The sequence below is a fragment of the Lynx rufus genome, unplaced genomic scaffold (assembly GCF_022079265.1).
Source record: "Lynx rufus isolate CCGP_SWC_20201006 ecotype Redwood Valley unplaced genomic scaffold, mLynRuf1.p SCAF_3, whole genome shotgun sequence".
Taxonomy (NCBI): Eukaryota; Metazoa; Chordata; class Mammalia; order Carnivora; family Felidae; genus Lynx; species Lynx rufus.
In genome coordinates this window covers 196,247,235-196,275,129 of record NW_025814845.1, presented here as the reverse complement: position 1 = coordinate 196,275,129, position 27,895 = coordinate 196,247,235, and the positions used below count along the sequence as shown (strand labels likewise).

The window sequence follows — 27,895 nt, the reverse complement described above, 5'->3', positions numbered from 1 at the left end:
CTCTAAATATTTGAAGGTTCTGGTTATTGCTATTTCCTAGAAGTGTTTTCCTTCGAAAATGTGTTTGCCACACACTCTGTCCATTCGATATCAGGGGTGTTACTGAAGATGATGTCTGTGTTACAGTGTCATGAATTCTTAATGTTTACTTCACAGTTTGTCATGATAATGCTTTCTAAATTTCTCACTGAAAACTGAATGTTACTTATTTCTTTAAAGCAGACTTATTCAGGGGCGCCTGGGTGGCGCAGTCGGTTAAGCGTCTGACTTCAGCCAGGTCACGATCTCACGGTCCGTGAGTTCCAGCCCCGCGTCGGGCTCTGGGCTGATGGCTCAGAGCCTGGAGCCTGTTTCCGATTCTGTGTCTCCCTCTCTCTCTGCCCCTCCCCCGTTCATGCTCTGTCTCTCTCTGTCCCAAAAATAAATAAACGTTGGAAAAAAAAATTTTAAAAAAAGCAGACTTATTCATATTTTTAAATAAATTAGCCAAGATTTTGTTTTTAGTTACAGTCTCTCCAAGACAAAAATTGAGATCTGGAGAGGTCTGAAATATAGGTAGAGTCTCCAAGCAACTACTAAACGTCAAGTAAGCGAGGTATATGTTGAGGGCTGCTCAATTTTGTAACAGTAAGTTAGGGAAAAGAGAATTTTATTTTCAGAATGGCTAACATGGAACTTGTCATTTAACAAATCAGTGGTGAAACATTTAGTAAGAAAAGCTTCAACATGTCAATAAGACAGTATTATGTAATTGTATTATAAATATAAGTGAAATGGCATGATAGGTAAAAATGATCATCCTATATGTTAGTAAGATGTTTTGCTAAGTGATTAGATGAATGTAAGTCCAACAAACTGGTCACGGAGTGACCTCTTCCTCTGACCTCCCCAGCCAGCTCATTTCCGCGGCAGGTTTCAGCTCTTATCGCTGTATTGTGTGGTCGGCTCTCCATTCGTTCATCTTTGTGGTGATTTGTGGGTGCAGAATGCTGCCTGCTCCCAGAAGGGCCACAAAATGAATGTCAGGGGCCTCGATTACTATTGAATGAAGGATCATAGATGGCTCAGGAGATAAAAAACAGAAAAGAAGCACATTGGAAAACCACACTCAAGAAGACCACACTGGGACTTTCATTCCCAGTGTAGAATTATTTTTTCTTAGATGCTAGGCATTTTTGAAAAAGAGTAGGGATGAGTAAAGGGAGTGAGAAAGCTTTCAAATTTATAGTGATCCTCAAAATGAATCAGCAAGTTTCCCTTTGCATATCAACTTCCCCATCAACAGATTTCACTTTGTGTAACAGCTTCTCCTTCCGGGTCTGAATTGCAACTGTATTTCATTCTTAGCCTTTGGCCCTACTCTCCTTCCCTGTTTCTATAGCATGGTTCCAACTGGCGCCTGGGTCAGGTCACAGCCTTAGGGGTGACAGCAGCAGGGAGCGTTGCCGGTAACCCCGCGTGTTCTGAGGGGGGACCAAGTCACCACCATAACGCTCTCAGGTGTGACTTGGGACATCGCGAACGTTCCAGTGGCTTGGAGAGTTCGGTTTTCCCTCTTTGAGGCCATTTCCATACCATTGACTTACAATTTTTTACCAAAACAAATATTACCCCTTATTCCTCCAGCCTTTCCACTGCTTCAGCGGCCCGTTGATCTGCTCAAGCCGCAGTCTCAGTTCTGAGTCAGTGGTGCAGGAAGTGGTGCCTGAACCAGCGGCCGCAGCGCAGCCCTGAAGGTTGCCTGTCACGCAGCTTGTCCATACCACTCAGACCCCCTCCATCAGCTGTTCCAGGATAGAGTTCTGCCCTCCGCGCGATTCTCACGCACCCTAAAGTTTGAGAACCGCTCGTTTCAATGAGATTAGTCGTGCTCCGCAGGTTAGTGGAGTCAGACTTTTGTGTTTTCCAGAACATGCAGATCTGATATTTATTGGTGAGCCTTCATTTTGTACTTAGGTTTCATTCAGAGACAGGGAAGTTTGGTAGCAGTTACCCACCCAGTGTAGGGGACTTGAGGCGGGCAGGGAGGCTCCACGTAAACATCCAGGCACTGGTGGAATAACTTACACCCCTCTCACTTACGTGAAGTCTTTCATTTCAACTAAGTTTCCTTAGAGTCATTTTAGATATTTTGCTTTTCATTGGTTACTGAGGGATTTGGAAGCTGATGTATCTTAATCTTCTTCCTGAACCTATTAACATGAGCCCCATGGTGGCTTTCTTTTACTATAGCAGCTAGCAAATTGTATATTTAGACTTAATTGTCCTCGTAATAGAAGGGAGGAATTTAGCAACACATCTGTAATAGCAAACCAAATACCTCAAATTTTCATATTATTGAGCAAGTAAAAAGATCCTTGTAGTTTTAAAACTCTTTAGAATTTATGGAATTTGGCTTTTACTATGTGAATAACACTGGCTATTATGTAGGCTTAATTGTCCTTTTAAAATATAAAAACAAAAGGTTTTTTCTCCTTTGTAGACTTAATAAAAATTATTGTTATATCTGTGATACCATATTAACAAATTTAGGTGGCAAATGACAAGCTAATGATAATTGTAATAGATGGCTTATTAATAAACTTCATATAAAAATCTCTTGCTTGTTAAGAAAAAGACATGAACTAGAAAACTGGGAAAAGCACATGAATGGGAAATTCAAGAGGTATGACTGACCCACGCACATGAACCTGGCAAACATTAAAAAAGGAAGTTACTGGGGCGCCTGGGTGGCGCAGTCGGTTAAGCGTCCGACTTCAGCCAGGTCACGATCTCGCGGTCCGTGAGTTCGAGCCCCGCGACGGGCTCTGGGCTGATGGCTCAGAGCCTGGAGCCTGTTTCCGATTCTGTGTCTCCCTCTCTCTCTGCCCCTCCCCCGTTCATGCTCTGTCTCTGTCTGTCCCAAAAATAAATAAATGTTGAAAAAAAAATTAAAAAAAAAAAAAAAAAAGGAAGTTACTGTCCTGTGTTGGCCCAGCTTTTGTGGAACAGACGCACTTCTCCTTCATGCGGGAGCCAAGATGGCACGTTTGCTCCCCGTGGCTGCAGCCCGTTAAGAGACGTGGTGTCTTAAGACAATGCAGATGTGTTCTTTCACACTTCAGGAGGCGGGAGGTCTGACACGGGTCTCACGGGGCTGAAGTCGTGTGTGGGGAGGGCTGTGCTACTTTTGGAGGTGGGGAGAACCCGTTCTCTTGCCCAGGATCCCGTGCTTCGTTGAATGCTCTGCTTTCACGGTCTTAAGATTGCTTGCACTGGGTTGTGCACATGATGTCCACGACGGTTCTGCTTTGACCTCTTCCTCGCTCTTTCTTCCCCTGAGCCTGGCTTTTGGTTAATTCTGACCTCTTTTTCCCTGGCCCCCAGGCTTTCCAGGCCTGGAGTGGTCCTGGTCTGCCCCCTGCCCCGCGGCCCCACCCTGCGGTTCACACTCAGCGCGTGCGTGCGTGCGTGCGTGTGTGTGTGTGTGTGTGTGTGTGTGTTGCGTCCTCCCCCATTCTCAGCGGTTCTCAGCCACGGGGAACCTGCTTGTCTGCTCCCTTCTTTCCGGCTGGGGAAGTGAAAGTGTGTGCCGATCGCCAGTCTGTACCGTCTGGTCTCAGAGCCCGCTAGTGTTGTTTGGCGCTTCTCTTTTTCCTTGTGGACCATGTCTTCTAGTTTTCGGACTTCTTCTCCTCGCATCTCAGAGTGCCTCTGCCTGAATTGGAGAAGTTTTCTCTGACTTCTGCATCAGGCAGTCACGCCTTCCCTTCTTTACTTCAAACTTTTTATGTGATTGCTCCAATAATTGCCTTTTGCGTACCTCACCGCCACGCTCCTGTCTGCTGGGTTTCCCCCGGTTTATGAGCACAGTCTGGTTCTCATACAAAGGAATCTGTGTGTTCATATGGCCCCATATGGCCCCCCTGTGGCTTTGCTGTTTTCTTCTCCCGCTCTCTTCCCGCTAACGGAGGAGTTTGGGCCCCTCGCCTTCTCCTGGCTGACTCCGTCCAGTCTCCAGAAGCGTATCCCACTGCCAGCTTACTGGTGACCTGTTAGTGACCCCACTCGCCAGAGAAGCTTCCTTTTATCGGTCCTCCTGTCTGTCGGGGTTTCTGGCAGTGCCTGGGCTGCCTCATCCCCCACCGTCTGACTTTCTCAGGGCGGCCAGTACGGCCAGTACCTCTGCCGACCTGTCTGTTCAGGTGATCCCAAGTGTTTGTGGTTGCTGGTTGCCACTTTACAGACCCTGGTTCTCACCACTTCTGGAGTGTTCCAGCCAACAGTGCCTAAGTTGAACACACGTTTTCTTTCTTTAGCTGCCTCCCGCCCTCACCTGTGCTCTCGGACGATGGGCGTCCGCACACGTGTGCGTGCGTGCGTGTGCACACGCACACCCCCAGCTCTCCTGCCTGGCCGTGCTCCGTGTGTTTATGGTACAGCCTCCTGTCTCCAGGGGCAGAAGTCTGGTTATGTTTTACTCCTTTTCCTTTTTTACCATGTTTGATAAGCTGCTGGATCAATGTGTGTTTGGTTCTTGTAACATCACTTGACTGCATTTTCCCTGTCCATTTTGGTTCGGTCCTAACTCAGTACCTTGTTGCCTGTGACTTATGCCCTAAAGTATTTCGGAAAACTAATGGTTCTCTTGGCACCTAGATTACATCTCTCCTTTGGCCTAAGATCCGTGGAGTCCCACAGTACCAGCCTGTCACTGTGCAGCTCTTCTCATGGGATGCCAGTGCCCTCCTCAGTCCTGCCGCTCACACGCTGGGTACCTGTGCTCCCCAGGCCTTCCGGACCCTGACTTCTTACCTTGTTCATAGGTCTGCCTGTCCCCGCTTCGTATGCCCCATGCCTCCCTCTTGGCCTCTCTCCAGGCTCCTCTTTAGCCTGAAACTTTCACCAGTCAGATATGACAGATTGAAAAAATCTTTAGTATGAGGAACATTTTTGTATTCTGGGAATATTTTGTATCTCTTCTAGGACATTCTACCACGTTATAGCTACTTATGTTTATTTTATTGACTCATTAATCTTTAACCTACATGCTTAGAGTGTTAGATTAGTATCTTGGTAATAGACACGAAATAGAAACTAAGTACTAAACGGGACATTATAAGGTCTTGTTAGCTAGCTATGTGACTTTGAGCAAGTCACTTTACCTCTCTGAGCCTTAGTTAAATTAATTTCCGGGAGTCAAGTCAGATGGTGAGATATATATCATCTAGAGGTTGTAGACCATTCCCTGCGTGGACCGGAGAGGGTCATGGGCTCGGACTTAGGATTGCGAAGTGACTTCTGGTCTTCAGAGAAGGGCCGCTGTCTATTTGTTGTCATGGTAAGGGCATCCGTGTAATTCTAAGCCTTAGAAAGTCCGTCGACTGTGTGTTAGTAAGTCCGTGCGGAGAATTGGCAGCTGCTGTGTCCTTACCTCACTTCACCCACTCTTGGAGCTTCCGTTCCTGCCGCTCCACGGAAAGTGCGAGTCCCATGACACATAGCCTTTGTTTGGCCACACAGCCCCTTCTCCATTCCAGATGTCTCGGTGGCCTTCTGGAGATGTTCTCTTCTCAGGGCCCCTGTGTCAGCTCAGTCTCCTTGTTCTCCTTCCTCGTTGGCTGTTCTGTCTTAAGAGCTGGAAGATAAAAGCTGGAATATTCAGGCTGTAGACTGGACTAGAAAATGTGTCTAGTGCATTCCTCAGTAAGAAGGTTATTTTCCTTAGTCTTTTTTTTTCTTTTTCTTTTCTTTTTTTTTTTACACACAGTAGTAATGGGCATTTCTTACTCATCTGTCACAAAGCTGATATTTTCAGGCCTTCCTATAACTTTTTTTTTTTTTGAAATACTATTTTTCTGTCTTCCTATCTTCTTACTGACTTACTGGAGTTTTGTAATTGTTCTCACTGAATAAATACCACAGGGTGATTCTGTGGAACTTTGGACTTAATATTGGGTGAGCTCCAGTAGTGAAGAAGGAAGTATTAACTAATTTAATTGACAAATAGATGTTTCCCAGCCTGGTATACTATTCAGATTTTTTGTTATAAGTTCGTGAATAAATTAAGCTGCTTCTGCCCTAGGGACTTAAGTCAGATATGTGGTTGTGGGAATCTCTTTCTTTCCCACACTGCTTTGCATTTTAAAAATTCTTCTGCAGGAAGATCCCAACATACTATAGCTGTTCGTCTTTATGCTGCCTGTTTTCCCTGGAGAGTCGGGAGAAAATCCAAATCAAATTTTGTCTAGTCTAGGTTCGTGTCACTTCAGAGAGCCACTATTTTCTGTTAAATGGTCAGTACATATTCTCATTAAGAAAAAGGGAGGCAGTGGGATATGGGAAGGGGAAAGAACAAATTCGTAATACTGGTAGAGCACTCACAGATATGATGAATTCTTCTATAGGAACTGCAGTGTTTTCTCCGTTACAGAAACTTCATATATATAAATGTGTGTGTACATATATAATGCAAATGTACCCGAGAGCATTGAAATCCTGTGTCTATACAGAAACTTACTTAGCATTCAGTTTATATCAATGTTCATGGCAGGATTATTTATAACAGCCAAAGGTTGAAAACAACCCAAGTGTCCATCAACTGATTGTCGATAAAATGTGGTATATACATACAGTGGAGTATTATTCAGCCATAAAAAGTAACGGAGCCCTGATACTTACCCTCAACATGGAGAAGCCTCGAAAACAGAATGCTAAGTGAAAGCAGTCAGGCACACAAAAGTCCACAAGGTGTGATTCCATTTATGCGAAATGTCCGTCATGGGCAAATCCAGAATGTGCAGTGTCTGCAAAAGGTACAGGGTGTCTTTTTGGAAAGAGGAAAGTGGTCTGGAATTTGACAGTGATGATGGTTGCCCAGCTTTGCGAATATTCTAAACACCAGTGAATTGTACAGTTTAAAATGATGAATTTTATGGCATGTAAATTATACCACAATTTAATAATAATAATAATAATAAAGCATTCCGAGTATCAAGCCTGGTTTTCCACATAATATATATCACTTGGGGTATCGTGCAGCAGGGCTCATTTGGGCGATTCCGCACTCCCACATCCCTGTTTGAATAGAAATAAAATTAAATCATGGACTAGGAGTTAGAAAGTATGAACTGTATTCCTGAATCTTAAGTGACTGTGGATGTTCTCACCTTTAATTCTATTGCCAGAAACGAGGATGATAATACCTACCCTTGTCAGGGTTTACCAGATTGAAGGGTTTCTGGTTTTCTGACAGCTTCCCAAAGTATCTCATACATGTAGATGTTTCATAAATACATATTAAATGAATGTTTGATTTAAAGAGACCAAGTCATGAGAGTACTTTCTAAAACGGCAAGCCCTGTACCTATGAATGAGAATATGGCTTTAATATATTCTGGTCTGTCTATTCCTGGAAGTGTGAAAACAATTTGGATATTCTACTCCTGAGGTGTTTTGTAACTAACTTATGGCCACACTGAATCAACTTCTTTTTTAGGCCTTGCAGTATTAAAACATGTGCTGACACCAAGGATAAAGGCAACTCATGTTGCTTTTGATTCTTTGAAGAATTATTTAGATGCAATTTATGATGTGACAGTGGCTTTCGAAGGGACTATTGACGATAAAGGGCAGCGGAAAGAAGCACCGTCCATGGCTGGTGAGTTTATATTTTCAGTGGAGTCCTATATTTGTGAATGTGTCGTTACTCTTTTTAACGGGTAAGTAAATGTGCTTTGTAACATTTACTCGATATATTTTCCGAGGATATACTTGATGTGTTTTTCAAGTACTTTTTATTAATCCGTAACAGTTTGAATTTCCCGAGTCCTGCTAAGTTTGATATCTCCTGGTTGCCATAGGAGTCCTTTGGACTGGCCCATTATCAGCCCCTTTCTACCCAAAGTTTCACACATAAAAATGGAAGGCTGCATAACTCAAAGGGGGGAATGAGGAGGAGAGTGCTAAGCTAGCCACCCGGAGATGTGCATCGATGGTTAGCATTCATCTTTGTATGTACTTTTATAGAATACTTAGGAAACTCAGTATCATTGGCAAGAAGAAAAACAGTTAAATGTGGCTCCGTTTTTCAAACCTGTGCTAGGTTTTAAAGACCTTTTAGCTACTGTCTATGTGTCCTATCAGATATGACAAGAAAAAATAGAATTTTAAGTGAGTGGAATATTTTAGCTAAACATAAACAGAGACACTCTTGCCTGTTAGAGAAATTGAAATATGGGAATAAGTAAGCATGCAGGGAAGCCTGTGAAGCTGCTGCCTGAGCTCTGAGCCCGAGGGAGAACACCGGGCTTTTGATTTCACGTTGGTGGCTGTTGAAGGTCGGAATCCCAGGCCTGGAAGAGTGTGTCAGTGGGTCCTTGTGAAGCCCGGTGTCCCCAGTGTGTCCCGGAGACAGCGACCTGGAGGGAGGACGGGCGGGCGAGGCACGGGGGGGCTGAGCGGTGTGGGCATCCGTCGCGGTGGGGGGAAATACAGATGCGAAGTAGTGACCGCGATTGCTGTCACAGTTGCCTTTGACACAGAGCAGTCGTTATGTAGGAAGCTGAAGATTTTCTTCACTTTAATTTTTTGGAATATATTCTACATCGAACAGTTTAAAAGCCAAAACTTAATAAAGTTCACAGTGAAACAGCTTGCTTTCTGCTATGTCCCCTTCCCACTCAGGATCCACCTTCCCCTGCTCAGAAGCGACCACTTTTCTTAATTTCTTAATTTTGAGTCTGCATTCTTACTCTCCAGTTCCTCCTTCATGAGTCCTTCTTATGAAAAAGGCAGTATATTAATATTTTTCTTTTTTTTAACCATCAAAGGAGTCGACCTATTTTTACATTTGGAAACACATGAATTTAGTTGTTCAACGATATTGTCACCAGTTTATCACCATTTAAATAATGAGATTTATTAAACATGTTTTTATTATAAGTTTCTAAGAAACATATAATTCCCGTAATGACCTCTGCAACATGCTTCCATTGTGTCGCCGTCCGGACCCTAAGAGCTCCTTGGGCCAGGCTCATGTGCCCCGGCACCCCCTCGTGAGCCTGCCCTCTTGGACCATGCATCCTCACTGTCCTGCCTCTCTTCCCCCCCACCCCCCTTGCCCCGTGTAGGCCACGCCTCCTTTCCAGGGGAAGCCCCTCCCCTTGCAGCCTCCCCCACTCTGCCCCACATTGGTCTTCCAGGGGCCCACTAGCTTTCTCCTGCTTTAGCGCTCCTGCCCTCCAGCCCCACGGGGAGTGCTCAGCATGTGGCAGTTCTTTTCCTCCTCTAGACCGGAGGAGAAGGCCCTGAGGAAGCCAACCAGTTCAGAGTTGCCTTGTCTAGGTCCCAGCCCTGCCCCGCTTCTGTCCCGATTCCTCTGTCTCCTACACATTAGCTGACAGAGGTTCTGTGTTTTCCTTACAGATTGTCTCTTCTTGAGAAAGCTGGCTTTTCTATCACACCCAGAAGCCATGTGGCAAATAAATCTGTCATTTCAGTCAATTAAGCGTGAATATTTCTGCAAGGAAAAGTATACCAGAGTAAAATCAAAAGACTGAAGACATACTGGGGAAAATATTTGCAATTTAGATCACAGAAAAAAGGCCTGATTTCCTTAATGTATAAAGTCCTTCTACAAATTGGTAAGAAGGTGATCAATAAGTCAGCAGTAATTCACAGGAAAAAAAGTGTTCAGTCTCATTATACTAAAAATGCAAATTGAAATTTACAGCGAGATACCATGTCTTGCTATCATATTAGCAAAAATCCCAGTATCAGATTTTCTAACAGGCCCTGTGGGGGAAATACTTTCCTACTTTGCTGTTAGGAGTGCAGTGCAGTTTAGCCCCCCAAAAGTTTCCTGGCAGTATCTATCAGATTTATAAATGTGCTGCTGAGAAATCATTCTACCAGTATACCTGTCCGCGCGAGATGGTTTTCCGTGTTACCTGCTGATTTTAATTATGAGTTGGGATCTGTAGCTTGAAAAACCCATCTCTCATTATTATGTAAATTGATTGATACTCTGCTCTACTTATAATCTATTATAGATTAAGATGCACCTTCAATTTATGATGTAAATTGGATTGGATAGAAAAATTCCTTAATTAGATATAAAATTCCAGAATATTGTACATTCTGCGTCTGGGTGGTTGAGTTTAATATTAAGTATAATCCCCACACGTGGTGGGTTGTCATTTAATAGTTGTATTTTGTAGCCCACTTAGAAAACATTTCCGTAGTTGCTAGATTGTTCACGTATAAGCTGTATGCCAGTCATTTCGAGCACTTTAGGAGCATTAGAACTCCATCAGAACCGTCTGGGATGGTTGCTGGCTGTGCGGGCCTCAACACCACCCTAGACCCCCCCCCCCCCCCCGACCCAGGCTGGCCGCAGGCAAGGGTAGACTGCAGTGTCAATGAACTCTCGGGATCACTAGTGTCATGATTCGGGCCTGAAGGAGGCGTCACGAAAGCTAGGCAGCAGTGGTGTCCCTTGTCCTTCCCATTGTGTGGTGTGTGTCATTACAAGGTGAGTGGGCTTGCACTTGTGATTCATCTGGTCTTGTCAGAGTCAGTCTTCCCTGGACGGCGTCATTGGCCAGAGGTGAGCCGGGCCCGTCTGAGTATAATGGGCTTATTTAAAATCCTGTTTCTACAAGTGGGTGGTATACTGTAATGAATTCATGAAGTTAAGGATAACATTTGATGCTCTGTTTAACCATTTAATATGGTTCTAGGTAACTTTTTTCTATTAGTATTTTCTTATATGAAAATAAAACTTACAGGTAACCCAAAAGAAGAAGGAAAAAAACTCCACAGGCTCACCTGTGCAGATGGAACCCCAGTTAACAGTTTGGATGTTTTCCTCAAAATCTTCCTTTTCGTGGTGTCCATATGTTGGAGTATGTTTGTGCCTCTGGATATTTTTTTAAGTGAGATCATTTGTGTATATTGTTTTCTTTACATCCTGCTTCTATTTGCTTAATAGGGTGTCATAAACATCTTTACATGTCAGTATATGTACTTCTGTAATTTTTTTAAAATGTTACATAATGTCCATTGATGTGGACATTGATGTGACTATGCCGCAGTTTATCTACCCAGTTTGCTACTCTTGGATTTAGGTCATTTTTTTCCCCCAGAGGGAATGGGGGCAGGTAATAAGCCAGTGAGCCAGCGGTGTGGGGGCCAGTTGGGGGCCAGGGCCACATGGGCATTTTCTGCCCTGCTCCCTGAGGTCTGCTTTTCTCTTCTGTCTCTGCCTTGCCTGGCTCCCCAGGCCCAATGCGCATGGGACTCAGTTTCTCCCGAGACCAGACCCTGTGACCTGTGTGAATACTTGGAAGACTTTTGTATCACTCTAGCAGATCAATACACTCTAGGCTCTACTAGGAAAGTTCTAATTAGGAAAAAATTATACCTTAATTAGAATACTTTTTCCCTACGTATCCTAAATATTATGGGGCAGTTTTTGCTCATGCGATACGAAATAAGCTCCAACTGAAATAGATATTACAAGTATAGATACACGAGCTTTATTAGACATTGAGGAAAAGATCTATGCCACTTCCTTGTCTGCTGGAAGTCATTTAGTGTTTATCTGATGATTGTCTCGTGGTCTATGTTTGGGTCCTCACGACAGACCCTGGACTGATCGGGCTCCACTGCTGTCGCTCGGGGCCTTATCCTCTCTTGGCCCTACAGGGGTAATAGTACTTGCCTGTGAAGCCTCGTGGACGTCAGATGAAATCAGGCACATGAAAGTACCATGTAAATTTTAGGGGAGGGGGACCCTAAAAGCACCCGTATGAATGTGGGAGGCGATGCCTTTTCCCTTCTCAGCTGATGTCTCATGAAAGACATCACTTCCCAGGCACTGTGGTTACAAGCATCCATTTCTGACTTGGGAGGTACGCTCACTTTTTCCTTACGGCCTGTGGCTCTGTGGCTCTGCCCCAGTGTGTGCAGTGTGAAGGAGAAATCCAGGTCCCTTGCACTGCTATTTAATTATGGAGATATGGTGGGGGGGGGGTGGATCATTAAATGGAGGTAGGAAAATTGGTGTCAGGGTCTACGTTTTTATGAACCAGAAATGCAAATAAGAAGGCCTGCTGAGAAGTCCTTGTCACAAACACATCGAGCATCCCAGGCGCTAGGCACTGCTTCCCGGGCCCCAGCTCTCCTCACTGTGATTCTGTCAGGCAGCTGCTGTCCCAGGGTCTCTGTTTTGCAGACTGGGGAACAGGCCCAGAGAGCTAACACATGTGTTCAGGGCTGACCAGGGATCGAAACCCTGGCTGCCTGCCTCCCTGGTCGTGCTCTTAACCACTGCACACGTCTGCTCTAAAATACCTCTTAAGCAGTTCTTGGATGATATACATGAAAATGGAACTTGAGGAAAATGAAGACAAAAATATTGAACAGTAAAATCTTCCCTATAGCAGTGCTTTGTGCACATTTATCATCAAAGCCAGTTCACTCCTAACGTATATAACCATGAGATAATTTTGATGACAGAAATGCGTGTTATTAAGGATAGCAGTGGTAAAAAAAACAAACAAACAAAAAAACAACTGTAGAGAATACTTAACAAAACAGAGATGTGTGTGGAGTCAAAAGAATAGAGACTTCTTTAAGCTTAAAGTCTTCTTCAGACTGTAGAATATACAATCACCTTTTAGAACATGGTCTTTGAACATACTTAACTTGAGATAACAGGGTCTCCGCCCCCTTCTTGCATACCCACCGAGGGAATGAGGGAATGTAGCTTTCTCTTGGATCTCTTAGGAACGTTTCCTTGTTCTCCAAGGAATTTAAATATGTTAATAATCTCACCTCTTCACCAAAAGCCACCTACCAAAAAGGGAATTTCCCAGCTTAGAGTTCTATTTTGTCTTTAAATAAATTCTGGCCTCCTCCCTTGTGCAACCAGGCCTGAAAAAAGACTGTCTGCTTTGTTCAAAGGAGCATGTTTTAGGAATTGTAGTTAAGAGCTCATAGCTATTCCCCAAAAAGAATGTTGGTTCCTAAGCCGAATATAATATGTGAAAATACAGCAAAGGCAAGGAGAGCAGTGAGTACCAGTGAATAGTAACCAATAGCAAGTCACAGAGGGACAGAGATCTCTCTACCATGTCTGTAGTGGGAGTGCAATGGTGAGGACAGGCTTCCGTGCCTCCGTGCCCCCAGGGCTTTGGCAGAGTGAACCTGACAGACCTATCTCCGTCCTTCTGGGTCTCAGTCTAGTGGGAGCAGCAGTGACCATGTGTGGTGCGTGAAAAGCTTGGGAACAGCAGACTGGTGGTTTCCTGCAGATTAGCGAGTCTGGAGGTGGTTGACATTTAGGGGTCCCTTCAGAGGGTGGGTACGAACTTCTAGCGGAGTCCAGCTTCCTATTCCTAGGCCATCTGTAGAACTAGAGGTTATTGTATGAAAAGTAACATTGGGGGGCGCTTGGGTGGCTCCGTCCGTCAAGAGTCTGACTTCGTCTCAGGCCATGATCTTGCAGTTTGTGAGTCTACGTCGGGCTCTGTGCTGACAGCTCAGAGCCTGGAGCCTTCTTCAGATTCTGTGTCTCCCCCTCTCTCTGCCCCTCCCATGCTCATGCTCTGTCTCTGTCTCTTGATAATAAACAAACATTAAAAAAATTTTTTTTGGAAGGTAACATTTGGTACTATTGATGTAACGTAATGACTTCAGGTAATTGCGGTAGACTCAGAAATTATAACAGGTTCTTCTACTTTAGCTTGAAACCTAAAACCGTCAGTCTGTAATTCTTACTTTTAACTTCTTTTTTTGCTAAAGAAAGAATCTGGTTTTTCATCATTTGAATTTTCTTACCTCATTTTTCAATTGTTTTCTATAACCATGAGTTCTAAAACAATAAAAAATGAAATATTTTTGTTTCTTGTTAGAATTTCTCTGCAAAGAATGTCCGAAAATTCACATTCACATTGACCGTATAGACAGAAAAGATGTTCCGGAAGAACAAGCACGTATGAGAAGGTGGCTTCACGAGCGCTTTGAAATAAAAGATAAGTGAGTAACACCAGTTCTTGCGCTTGAAAACCTTGGGTTCAGCTAAATTTCACTATAATACAGTCTTTTTATCTTAAGAATGCTTTTTTATAAACTCAAGTCCAATCTGTCCATGTTTTCAGCCTCACTGTTACAAAGTCCCATGAAAGAACTTATTACAGGAGGCCTCTGTTTCCATTCATGGTATTTCCTAGACACTGTTCTGTGGGGGGATATGAGATTAGATCTCTCTCTCTCTGCCTCTCTCTCTCTCTCTCTCACTCTCACTCTCACACACACACACACCCCTGCAGCCCCAGGTCAGACGAGGCGATGCTGTGGTTGAGGGCTAGCTGGACTGCCCACGTTCCCGGGAAGCGAGGCTGTGGGATAGAGGCGTTAGTCTGATGTACGTGTGGAAATGACGTGGGTGTACTGGTTGGAAGAGGAAGGGGCGGGTGACATGTTTCTGACCAGAATGTCTTTTTGCTGTTAGTATTTGGGGCCTAAATGGTTTTAGGCTTGACCTTGTGTTTGTCCATGCTAATAACATCACTTGGAGCAAACAGTGTTGACCCTTGCTGAGCGTTACCTGTAAGTAAAGTACAGGTGTGTTTAGATACCTATTGGGTGAGGCACAGCTTAGCGTCAGGCTGAGGGAGGGGATGTGACGTGCCTGGAAGAAACAGGTGCCCCCGGGAATAGAGTATATCAGAGCCCTTTTGATTCAATATAAATTTCTTTTTTTTTTTTTTAACGTTTATTTATTTTTGAGAGAGAGAGAGAGAGGGAGACACAAATCTGAAGCAGGCTCCAGGCTCCGAGCTGTCAGCACAGAGCCCGGCGCGGGGCTCGAGATCATAACCTGAGCAAAGTCGGACTCTTAACCGACTGAGCCACCCAGGCGCCCCTCATACAGATTTCTAAAGGAAGAAATTTTAGAATTTTCTTCTGTTTTTAGGAAGATAAAAAGTGCATCTCGGTTTTTATTTAATACTTAAAAATTGAGTTTTCTTGGGGGAAAATTTTAGGATATATTATTTATTTTCTGTTTGTTTGCTGTCAGTGGAGGTTTTTATCCTTTCTGATACATTCCCTGTTTTCTGAAAGGTCCGTTTTAAACATCTCTATTTTTTATCCTCCTTTTGAAAAAAATGGGTCCACTAGTTTCAGGATGCATCATTTACTAAAACCACATTGAGACGTGTGGAATTCTTACAGACTCAGAAGTAAGACTTCCAAAATTATGTTGAGAAACTTTACCTATTTCCTTCTCCTGACACTCTTCTCAGCAAATTGCTTCGTGCCCCCTGTCTTGTTGTTTTACAGTAAAATTATCTCCTCATTAGTCCTTCTATGTTAACTCTAAGAAGTGAAAATTACTGAAAGTGTGCTGCATTGAAAATGAAACTTCGTGGGGCGCCTGGGTGGCGCAGTCGGTTAAGCGTCCGACTTCAGCCAGGTCACGATCTCGCGGTCCGTGAGTTCGAGCCCCGCGTCGGGCTCTGGGCTGATGGCTCAGAGCCTGGAGCCTGTTTCCGATTCTGTGTCTCCCTCTCTCTCTGCCCCTCCCCCGTTCATACTCTGTCTCTCTCTGTCCCAAAAATAAATAAAAAACGTTGAAAAAAAAAAAAATTTAAAAAAAGAAAATGAAACTTCGTGAAGCTTATAGACAAGTAGCTGGATTCCTGTGTTCCGTTGACTGTCACTTGCATGTGACAGAATTGATTCAGCCAACCATCAATGCCACCCACTTTGGTTGTGGAAGAAATTTCGAAAAGTGAAATACAAGTGTTTTGACATGAAAATCAGTTCTCAGATAAAAAGCCTGAACAATATGTTTAGTATCCAATGTATTTTGTGGTATCGGTGCTTATGTGTACTTAGACTGAGTCTGGACATTTTGAAACAGTGGTTACTTTAGGGAATGTGTTCTGGTAAAAGAAGCACTTTCCGTTTTTTATTTGTGTTTGAGAGTTTTAGGCTGAGTCTCTTCTGTAAGCTTATATTTTTTAAGTAAGATAGGAACATGAGTTAACTATGCTGTTTTTCTAATTCCATGCAAATAAGGTGTTTTGGGGGAAACTCCTACATGTTATCAGAACTGCTGATCTTTTCCTTGACTTTCTGGTAGAATGGGAGGTTTAGGAGGAAGGAGGAAGGATTCGGGAAGCGAGATGGGTTATTACCCATGTGTGAAAAATTATTAAAAACTTAAAAGACCAAAATCATCCCCATAAATTTACTTAAAGCCATCTTTTAAAAAATGTACATATAATTCATCTACACTAATCATGAGCATATTAAATATATTTTTCAGGTCTGGAAACTCCAATTAAATCAAGTCCCTGGGTATTTTCCTTATTCATCTTTAGTTCCCAAGGACCTGTAACTTCTCCAGCATGTAATTATCATCTAGTAGCTATCTGTTAAATTAAAATCTTAAATGACTAAACCTGAAACTTTACATTTCTTTTTTTCCATCCTGACCCTAGGTTGCTTATAGAATTTTATGATTCACTGGATCCGGAAAGAAGAAACAAGTTTCCCGGAGAAAGTGTTAATTCTAAATTAAGTCTCAAGAAGACTTTACCATCATTACTGATCCTAAGTGGCTTGACTGCTGGTATGCTTATGACCGAGGCTGGAAGGAAACTCTATGTGAAAACGTGGGTTTATGGAACCTTAATCGGCTGCTTGTGGGTTAGTATTAAAGCGTAAACAAGTAGCCGTGTCCAGGCAGTGGACTGTGCTACGCGGTTTACTGTTGGCAGCCACACGGGACATCAGATTGTCGCCTGAATTTAATAAGAAGTGTAAATAAAGCCTTGTTGATTGAACATTGGATAAAATAGAATTTCTGACTAAAGCCGACCTGCAGGTGGTCTTGGGCAAACATACGTGGTTTTGCAACTTTAGAACAAGCTGCTGGAAGGGGAAAGCTAACCTCTCTGCCATCCTTGGTGTTTCCGTGATCTAGTGTCATCTTCAGAAGATGGTTAGGATTGTATGCTTTGGTATCGGTTCGTGACTCAGATGGCTGCATTCATGAACGTTAATTTGCAGCGTATTTCACCGTATTCGTTATTTTTAGTTTTTTACAACCTGACTAGTCCCAACTCTCATCACCGAAGTATTTAGTATCTTGCAGCTGTGTACTATTTTGCCTTTTGCTTAATGTCTCCAAGTGGATGAAGGAAATTGTATTTGTGTATCAAGAAGGATGCAAGGAAAAGGTCAAGAAATGTCTGCGGGGAAGAAGCTGTGGTTTGCGCATGCTTTGATTGTAGTGTATTATTAGCTGGTTTTATTTTCTCTTTGCAGAGTAATTAACATGTCTAATATTTATTGAAGCAGCTTAATTTGCACGCCCTGCATTGTACACAAAAGGATAATGTGTCAAATGTGAGCGTTGAGTTTCGGTTGGAGGCGTGACCCTGGCCCGCTGTCGCGGCACTTGACGCTGCCCAGCGTTCTGAAGAGCCAAGCGGAGCCCTCAGTACGTCCCAGTGTCTGTGCCAGAATTGCTTAAAAGCCTTCAGGCTTCCTGTTATTTTTACATCAAAACAATCAGTGTGAACCTTGGTGGGACCTGAGTCCACAGATGCTTGAGGTGATGGGAGCCTTCAAACGTCCGCCTGGATTTCCGAGCATGTGCCTTTTGCCTATTATTACTCTTGGGTTCGGCGGAAGCCTTTTCTTTTCCTGTCATCATGGTCGATTTCCACTGTGTTTGAATTCTTTTCCTCTGGATTCCTGGCAGCGTGCTGCTCGGTGCCTGGCACAGGACGGGCGCAGGGGAGAAGCCTGGAGCCGGCCTCGGTCCTGCTGCGGGTTGAACTTGGTCGGCGAGGCTCTCTTGAGCCCGCCCCAGTGGCTGCGGCTAAGACGCTCGTCTGTCTCCCTCCTCAAGCCAGTGAACCACAGGCTCAGCCCGCGAGGCCCGGATGAACTCGTGGCGTCCCCACTAGTTTTAGTGGGGAGTCCCCACACAGTTCATCCGTGCCCGCTCAGAACAAGAGCCGTTTTCAGTCAGGAAGTAATAACTATGGCCTGTGGCTGACTTAAACTGGATTGTTGCCTACTAGTCCCTTAAGGTAACATTTCTGCCTAATGGATTTTTGTTGTAAACTCGTGCCAGTGTCCCCAGATGAAACACACCAACTGAACCATGATGAGCAAAATGAAAATAATAAGTAAGGGAAATTTTGTGTGACTGACTCTCCAGACCCAGAGACCAGGCCGTGTGAGACAGCACCTTTGAAGCTCTGGGTAGTCTGAACTGGTTTGTGTGTGTGTGTGTGTGTGTGTGTGTGTGTGTGTGTGTGTGTCTGTGTCTGTGTGTCTGTGTGTATGTCTGTGTGTGTGGGGGTGGACATGTGCCCGCAGGATATGGTTGGTCTCCTTATGCATGGGGGTGTAGGTAAAACTTCTGAAAAGTGTTCCCATGCCAAATTGTGATTTTCTCTTACCTGTAAAGTGAGATTTCAATCAGTCTCACCGTCTTTGTTAATACTTTTTTTAAACAGTCCTAAAGATTGAACCGATTTCTAATTTATTCAAAGTAAATGTAAGTTGCGTAACTTACTTTGAATATCATGGATATGCTCTAAATTTAAACTTTAAGAAGAAATATCATTGGAATTATGTTGATTATAACTGATCATAAGAAGTTACAGTGAACTGCATAAGATCACTTTGAACATCATGTCTCTTATGACCATACTTATATTCTCACAAGAGTTCTATAAGATATATTTGTTAGTTTAAAAATTTTGTATTAAAATATTTGGAAATTAGAAGCTTCTTTTTAACATGTGTTGATATGACTTGAATTCTTACTTTCTAAAATTAGGAGCCCTGTATCTCCCTGTAAATCTTTTCACATATCTTTTAAGCCTGTGTTTCTGTTATTATTGTTCATTTGCAGCTTAGTTATTACTTAGTTTTTCTTTATAAGAATGCCATCAATGTGCATGCTTTTATGTTTTCCAGAAAAGGGTGTGTTTGGATGAAAGTAAAAGAAAAAATAAAATCTTTCACTGTCTCTAATGTCTGTGCTATTTAACATTTTGCGACCCAGAAATTCCCCATTGGTCTTCTGTTACGTTGACTAGGCTTCGTGGCTGGTCTTGCATTCTGAATTTATAAAATTATAATATTTTTTCTTAAATGTTGAACAAGTATAAAAAATACAGTACTCAAAATTGTGAAGCAATATATTAGTTTTGTTATATAAACTCATATTTTATACAATGAATATAGCAAGTACTAATTGCTTGAGAATTCTGTAATCATTAGGGTATCTCACTGAGATTTGTCCAATGCCTAAATTTAGCCGGGTTGGTAGGGAGAGTAACGATCTGACTGGTCCTTACATCACACATACTGCTGCCTTCTTCCAGGTTGGTAGGGGAAGGGCCATCTGACTGGTCCTTACATCGTACATACTGATGACTTCTTCCATTTATTTCATTTCTGGGGGATTTTTTTCATTTATAGTCATACCAACTTTCCTCTATATCCAGATTATGTAAGCTTTATTTTTCTTTTGTAATGCTGTGTGGTTTGTTTTTACATTCACTGAATGAATCTTTGTCAGTAAAGTGATCTTTTAAATAGATGGGCCATTATAAAAATACAGTCTATATGAAATTTGTCCTCTCCCAAAATGTGCCATCAGGAATAGATACAAAGGGACTGCCAGATACATATCTGACTCATTTAAGAAGCTCGAGAAATGTCTGTCACGGTGCTATTTCGTGTGCACAATTGTAAATGTATAGTACAAATAGATTTTAACCATAGTAGTATTTGTTCTTGACGTATTAGATGAAAGACAAGATGGCCGACACTCCAGATACCACCGTGTAGTAAGTTACATATCTTTATAAGTAGGTTTTGGGGGGCAGGGGGAGGGGTTAGACCAGTTTTTATTGTGAGTTACCCATAACTTCAGATTAAAGACTGGCTTACTTAGAATGTTGCCTAATCAGTTAGTATGCTTGGCATTATACAAATTGTTAATTTGGAAACGTTCAGATATTTGATATTATATAGGTAAAATAACCATGTAATCAAATTTAAAATTTCCTTCAGATATCTTTAAGTGGTAGATCTACAGTTACTGACTTAGTTGAGAGTAGTTACGGCACGACATTATCCCCAGGATTTCATTTGACACATTTTCCAATTTGTGGGCAATGAAGTAAATCCATAACTTTTACCAACCGGGGAGTCATTCTTGGTGTAGTCCTGCATGAGGTCAAAGAGACAAATACCTTATCCTGAGCAGGAAAAAAACACAAAGTTATTTTTCAGAAAGCCACTCCAGATGGAAAGCTTGAGTTATTTCTGTTGTTAAAGGAAAGTAGGATCCTGTAGGTGATACAAACTCGCAGTGAATGTTTTCTGATGGTCCGTTACTCCATCCAAATTAGTAATGGCTCGTGATTTTGTATGTGAATATGTAAGAAAGACCTGTTCTGCAATTTTATTTTTATAAATCATTATGTCCTAAAAAAAAAAAAAAAAAAAACAAATGCTACTGATACTCTCTGTGTGTTCAGCAGGAGGGAATATTTGACTAACAGTCTTGGCTCCTTATGATGTGTTCGGAATAAATTGTGATTTCTGTTCTCGAGTTTATTGGTGCTTCATTAATCCAGAAAAGGAAAAGGAAAATCTAAATCTCAGAAGTTACTTGGTGATACATAATACATCTATTTCACGATAGTCATTTCATATATATGTGATAATATGTATGTTTTATATACGTATATGTTTTACTGCCAAACAATAGCTACAGAATACATTATTTTAAGATTTTACTTTGTTTTGATACTTGCCAAGATGTGTTGAGTGCTTGCCGTCTGCCGGGCAGGGCGCTAACCTCCTCTGAGGCTCTCTCCCTCCACACACGTGGCCCCCAGGCCGCAGGCCGGCTCAGCCTTGAGGTCAACAGGTACAGGCCGAAGACCAGTTTTGGGTCCTGCTTCGACCACTCGGGATTCAACCTCGGACAGGTTAATGTTTCGGTTTCCATTTCATGTTTCTGTTGAAAGTTTCCCAATTTTCTCTTCTGTCAAATAGTGATAATAATTAATATATTTACCTCAAAGGGTTGCTGATGATGCAGTAAGTTACCAAACCTCTGGATGTAGGTAGGGCATGAAATGTGGCAGGTGCTAATTAAATCTTGTCCTCCAACTACTCTTGCTCCCAATTTTACAGCTGAGAAAACGGAGACTTGGAGTTTGAATAAAATACCCAAAGTTACACTAATATTTCTAGGAGAAAAATGTCTGCCCACTCTTTCCTGCTTAACAAAGATGTATTTCATACCACCTAAATGCCTTTAGAAGTAGATAGTCATGGGACACCTGGGTGGCTCAGTGGGTTGAGTGTCCAACTCTTAATTTTGGCTCAGGTCATGGTTCCAGAGTCATGGGATCAAGCCCCACGTCAGGGTCTGTGCTGAGCACGGAGCCTGCTTAAGATTCTCTCTCTCTGTGTCTCTCTCTCCCCTGCTTGTGCTCTCCCTCTCTCTCTAAAAATAAAATTTAAAAAGTAGGTGGTCATAACTGTAATCTTAGTCACTTAAAGATATTTTGCTTAAAGTCTAAATCAAACAATACAGAGATGACAAAAGGAAAGATTATCTTTCATGAGAAAATTTCATGGTCTCCAAACCAACTCCATGTTGGGCTTGAGGGCTGGGGTGGGGGTGGGGGGTTGTTGCCTGTCCCCTGTGTTGGTAGCACAGCCCTCACGATGGCAAAAGATGATATGAAATGGCGAATAGATTCAAAGATCTTTCCTGATAGTGGCACAGAGAACAGTAATATTTGAAATTGTTCCCCTGAAGGTCACTCACTATGGGAAATCCCAAACTACAAAATGGTCTGTGTTGCATCACTACATGTATATAACCTTAAACAAACTACCTTCCCTGTTTGAGCCCTTGTTTTTTTGTTTTTTTGTTTTTTTTTTTTTGAGAGAGAGAGAGACAAAGTGTGAATGGGGGAGGGGCAGAGAGAGAGGGAGGCCCAGAATCCCAAGCAGGCTCCGGGCTCTATCAATAAAATAGGGGGATTGCTTATTTGCCTCCTAGAGTTTACTGCGAGTCAAAGGAGATAATAGTAAAAATGCATTTTTATATAAAGTTCAACATAAATGTGAGACGTTACTGTAATTCTTCCTAAATCGTTTCGGCTTTACTTTCTACAGTGTGTGAATAAGTCCATTCTTCTCTGATGCAGTTTGGAATTCAAACACATGATCGTTAGCACTTGTTATTTTGAAATGTTTTCAGTCATTCAGTGGTCTGTCCATGCACACTTGAGTTATTGTCTATTTGGGTCAGGTCAGTTTATAATTTCTTTTTATTTTTTTAATGTGTATTTTTGAGAGAGACAGAGCACAAGCAGAGGAGGGGCAGAGGGACAGGGAGACACAGAATCCAAAGCAGGCTCCGGGCTCTGAGCTGTCAGCACAGAGCCGGACGCAGGGGTCAAACTCACGAACCATGAGATCATGACCTGAGCTGAAGTCGGATGCTTAACCAACTGAGCCACCCAGGCGCCCCTCTTTACAATGTACGGACAGTTCATTGCTTGTGACCCTTGGGTCTTCTACCTCCCCAGTGCCCTCCTTGTGTAAAGCCCCTGGAAGGGTGTGGAGGGGAGATGACAGAGATCTGTTCTCCCCGTGGACGCCCCGTCCCAGTGTTTTGTCGCGGCCGCCATGGGAGGTGAGTTCTCATCCGTGCAGTGGAGACCAGGATGGAGCGAGAAGGCGGTTTGGAAGGAAGAGCGCTTGGAACAAAGTGTGCATGGAACAGACTTGGAACCGAGGAGGACATGGGGAGTCAGGGCGTAGGGCCGCGGGAGAGGTGAGCGTGTCCGCCTGGAGAACACCTGCCGGGGGTGTGTGTGCTTGCTTCGGCTGGTTTGATTTTATTCCAAATGGTGGGAGTTGAAGTTTGGCCTTAGAGTAGAAAGCCAGGCAGAACTGTGAGCATCACAGCCCTCGTCTCCCCCCATCCCCCCCCCCCCAACCAAGCCAGAGCAGCATGCGGCTACGTGTTGTGCCCCCTCCTGTCCCCACAGTGTTGTCACCGCACCAGCGTCGTGGTTCGCAGACCCCGGTCCAAACGGGGCGCTGCTCTCCAGCTGAATCCGCGGACTGGCCGGTTCGGCAGAGTCAGCCAGGTCAGGGGGCGACAGGAAGGCCCAGTCGCTCCGCACGCTGGACTCGGCCCTCCCTGCGGTGTGACCATCAGCGGGCTGTCCGCGGAGGTCCTCCTTCCTAGGAGGGGGCTCCCCTCAACCCAGGGAGGGTGCTGCTGTGCTCCGGGCGAGCCGGAGGGCGAGGGCACCCCCGAGTCAACCTGGACCCCGCCGTCGGTTACACATTCGTGCGTCTCTCAAAATCGTGGCTTTCTGTTGTTCACGTGGTGGAAACAAGGGTCTTTAGAATTCATTTTATCTTCTAACGTCTCTTTGTGAAGGAGATTGGGGGAGGAGTGGTGGGGGGAGCACGGGTTCCGGGGCCAGGTCCCTGGGGCTTGAATCCCAGACCTGCCCCTCGCTCGCTGTGGGAACTTGATCTCCTTCCCGGTCTCTGACGCCTTCATTGTAAGCTAGAGACTCTGATGGTGGGACCTGCCCCCTAGGCGGGTCACCTCCGTAAAGTACCTGCATTCGTTTCTGTCTCATCCTCTGGATAGCGCTGGTTCTCGGCCAGCTCTGTGTCCCGGTGATGGCACCGACCCCCCTGCCCGACGTCCCAGTGCTGGGTAGTGGACTGCAAGTTCTGTTATCCTTGTGCCTTTTGCTGAAACCCCCTCAAATACTCTGCCCACATGTACGTCCGTCTGCAAGTGGGTTCTGCCGTATACTAGAACTCGCAACTTTTTGCTTTTAGGTTATGGGATGGGTACGTTGGTCCGCTTCGGCGTGTGACAAACACAGACTTGACCTTGTGACGTGAAATAAAGTATATTAAAAACAGCCCAAACAAGGTATCCTCTGTTCTCGTGTGCTAATGTCTTTGTTTTTGTCTCTGTATTTCCTCCCCTCTCTCTGTTTCTAGAAGTTGAGATTTAAAAAAAAAAAAAGGAGGGGAGGTGCATTTGGGGTGAGAAATAAATCCACTACAGAGCATCCCGCCACGTGCCTTGCTCTCTGCTAGTTCCTGGCTCTGGTTGTCTTCACCAGGCCCTAATTCCTGGTCGTCTGCCGGCTTTCCAACCTGCCCTGTCGTGTCGCTATTGTATTACTGACCCCAAGCTCCAGTAAAACATAAAGCAGCAAAGGCCCAAACTGAGGTTGGCTTCAAGGTGGTGCAGGGCACAGAAATGTTCGTCTGCGGTGGGTCACGTCCATCTGGACCGCCGCGTGTTCTGTGACACGGACGGAGTCTCGTTGCTGGAGACGTCGACCTTCCCATCTGTCATTCCCTCCTGCACGAGTGGCCTCCCGGCCCACGGGCCCCACGCGGGGGCACCTCCCACCTGTGTCCTCAGGCGAATCTACTGGATGGTTTCTTCTGCTTCCAGCGGCTTCCCCTTCCCTCACCCCCCAACCCTCCACAGCCCCTTACCCGGCAAACCCCTGGCCAGTACGGTTTCCCAACTTCCCTCTCGGAATGCGGGAGCCACACCTGCACTTGCCCGTGTGGTGACCCTGATCCCGTGTGCCACAGAGCCCCAAAGTGTGCGAGATGTGCTGTAAGTGTACAATGCACTTGCTTATAATTAGATTGCTTATAATTAGTTTTTTAAAAAAATGAAGTTCAGTAGTATTTATATTGATTACATATTATAATAACATTGGATATATTGTGTTCGGTAAAATCCGTTAAAATTTCACCCGTTGTTTTTAAATGTGGCTACTGGAAAATTAGGAATTGTGTGTATGTCTGACATTGGATTCCTTGCTAGACTTTTCTATCCTGAGAGTCTACCACAATTGTCAGCTTATATTAGGCACTGAGCACGGTTTGTCTATTCAGTAGATGGAAATCTGAGGCCAGACGTTTTGCGATTCGATCAATTGCATTATCAGATGACGACAAGTTGAAGTTTTTCTAAAGCAGTCATGTTTCTACAGTCTGAGGCCAACAGGTTGCTTTTAAAAGTAAGTGGCACACTTGGGGCGCCTGGGTGGCACAGTCGGTTAAGCGTCCGACTTCAGCCAGGTCACGATCTCGCGGTCCGTGAGTTCAAGCCCCACGTCGGGCTCTGGGCTGATGGCTCGGAGCCTGGAGCCTGTTTCCGGTTCTGTGTCTCTCTCTCTCTCTGCCCCTCCCCCGTTCATGCTCTGTCTCTCTCTGTCCCAAAAATAAATAAAAAACGTTGAAAAAAATTTAAAAAATAAAAAATAAAAAAAAAATAAAAGTAAGTGGCACACTCAACAAATACTTCATAAGTGATACGGAAGTTACGATTTGGAAGGATCAGCAAGGAATTCTCGGCGTTTGGGATAATAAAGCACAACCAAGAAACAGAATCTGAAGAAATATGGCAACACGGAACTGTGTCATTCTTGGGCTTACAGTGGGTACTGTATCATCCTATTCTTGGTGGGGTTTTTTTTTTTCAATCTTTAAATGTTACCAAATTTTAAAAATGTTAAATATAGGCACATAGGTTATTTTGTTTAAGCTGTGTTATGTGAGGATGATTCCATATCATATCGTCATCACTAGTTAAAGAAGTCACCACTTTTCCTTGATCACTAGTCCAAGTGTGCAGGGCATCAGTAAACTCTCATCATCTGCCAGTAAGTGAAGAGTCTAAATGTATCTAAATGAATGTAATCAGTTAACGGTACCTGGTACTGCGATGCCAAGTAATTAGTGGAAGTATTTCTTTACTGGTGCATCTGCTTATAATAAAGAACTAAAATCTTGTTACTTCTGTCTATTTTATTCTTCCCACAGGAACTTAGTTGGCATGAATTGTGTTGAAAACCAGTGTCTGCATGGGGTGCCTGGGTGGCTCAGTCGGTTAAGCGACCGACTTCAGCTCAGGTCACGATCTCGCGGTCCGTGAGTTCGAGCCCCGCGTTGGGCTCTGGGCTGATGGCTCAGAGCCTGGAGCCTGTTTCGGATTCTGTGTCTCCCTCTCTCTGACCCTCCCCCGTTCATGCTCTGTCTCTCTCTGTCTCAAAAATAAATAAACGTTAAAAAAAAATTTAAAAAAAAAAAAAAAAGAAAGAAAACCAGTGTCTGCAGTGGCCTCAGAAGACACATTAAAAATGGCAACAGCAGAAGAATGAGTTTTCACAAGGCAGCAGCTAATAACCCTGAGCGGTGTGTAGGAAACCAGAGGATTCCGCTTGCATTGCTGAAAGAATGTTCTTTTTATCTAGTAAATAATGTGGGCACTGTAGGTTAAGGCTGATGGTTACCTATAAGATCGATTTCTAAATAGCTCAGTGCAGTGATGCCGTTGGGAAACCTGAGAGTTGTGGGAGCAAATGTAGAGGAGGAATCGAGCCCACTGTCTCACTTTCCGGATACAGAACCGACCGTCCGGACACAAGGGAATGCGGGGACCTGATTAAGATCTCCCAGGCAGAGGGAGCGAGTGGTAGAGATGGAACGAGAGCCTGGTCTTCCTGGCCTTCGCCTGTTTGAACCGTAATCACCAAGTATTGATGTGACTTTATTGTAAGGAATATAATACGTACAAAAGAACATATATGATATGTAAATCTACTTTCAAATATACGAAATACATATGTGTGTGTGTGTATATACACATTTCCCACCGATGATAAGGATTTTCCAGGCTGCTGAGTCGCCTGTCTTCTCATTTTTGACGTTTAATTCAGGGTCTAGGCGACCTCGCCAGAGTCCCTCCACGCTTCGTAGGTGAGCAAGCAGCTTGCTGTTCAAGGGCACAGTGAAGGCTTTAGCCCATCTCCGCCTTGAAGCCTCAGTCAGTTTGCAGACAGCCGACTTAGACATAAGTGACTTATCCATGCGTTCCTTAGTGTCCACACATGCCCGATGACCATGTCTCTTGGCACCTGGTGGAAATCTTAACTTTCTAGAACGGATTACCTTTATATGCATAATCATGCCATGTTCATCTGTCCCCACTGAATAATGTCAAGTTTTGCAGTTGACAGATTCTCAAAGTATCAGCCATACCCAAATTCAGACGGATGGTCCGTCGTAACAGAAGAGCCATCCTGGATCACTTACCATCTAATGGGCAGGGTGCAAACCGCTTCACATATTCTTTTCCTTGATAACCTTGTGACATAGAGAAGGGTCCCCAAGTGTCCTGCAGGGACTTACCTATTTCGTTTTAAAACTATCATCCCGGGGCACCTGGGTGGCTCAGTGGGTTAAGCATCTGATTCTCGGTTTTGGCTCAGGTCATGAGCTCACGGTTTGCGAGTTCAGGCCCCACATTGGGCTCTGTGCTGACAGTGTGAAGCGTGCTTGGGATTTTCTCTCTCTCTCTCTCTCTCTCTCTCTCTCTCTCTCTCTCTCTCTCAAAAACAAACAAACAAATAAATAAATAAACTTAAAAAAATAAGTAAATAAAAATATCATCCCAAAGCAGAGCTGAGTCCTTAGAGATGCCTGACATTTGCTCTAGAACACGACACATGTCTGCCGAGGCTGGGGACGGGACAAGGTCTCCCCCATAGGACTATAAAGAGAAAGCTGCCACTGAAACCATAAACCTTTGACGCTATGAACACACAAACGCCGAGGATGCCTGGTTAATAGGATCAAACACACTGTGGGTTTTCACACTTCAAAGCCTCTCTCGACCGGCCGCGTGGGGAGTGGTGTGGTCGCTGTGCATTCACGGACCTGGGACTCACGTCAGGTGTGGGAACAGGGCACTGAGCCGAGCTGAATCTCA

At 44.0% G+C, this 27,895-nt stretch overlaps 1 protein-coding gene across 3 annotated transcripts in view; it reads left to right on the top strand.

Moving 5' to 3' along the window:
- The window catches only part of AGPAT5 (1-acylglycerol-3-phosphate O-acyltransferase 5), a 68,796-nt gene extending 42,044 nt beyond the window's left edge, over positions 1–26,752 (top strand). The window contains exons 6-10 of one of the 3 annotated variants that reach the window (XM_047090804.1): positions 7,478–7,639; positions 13,899–14,022; positions 16,497–16,704; positions 25,948–25,972; positions 26,224–26,752. In XM_047090804.1, coding sequence (XP_046946760.1) covers positions 7,478–7,639; positions 13,899–14,022; positions 16,497–16,704; positions 25,948–25,972; positions 26,224–26,225 — 521 coding nt within the window. In that variant the 3' untranslated portion in view covers positions 26,226–26,752. Of the gene's footprint in view, positions 1–7,477; positions 7,640–13,898; positions 14,023–16,321; positions 20,650–25,947; positions 25,973–26,223 lie in introns of those variants that run through there. The other 2 variants (XM_047090805.1, XM_047090806.1) reach the window with 2 other exon arrangements.
- Positions 26,753–27,895: the final 1,143 nt, after the last annotated feature.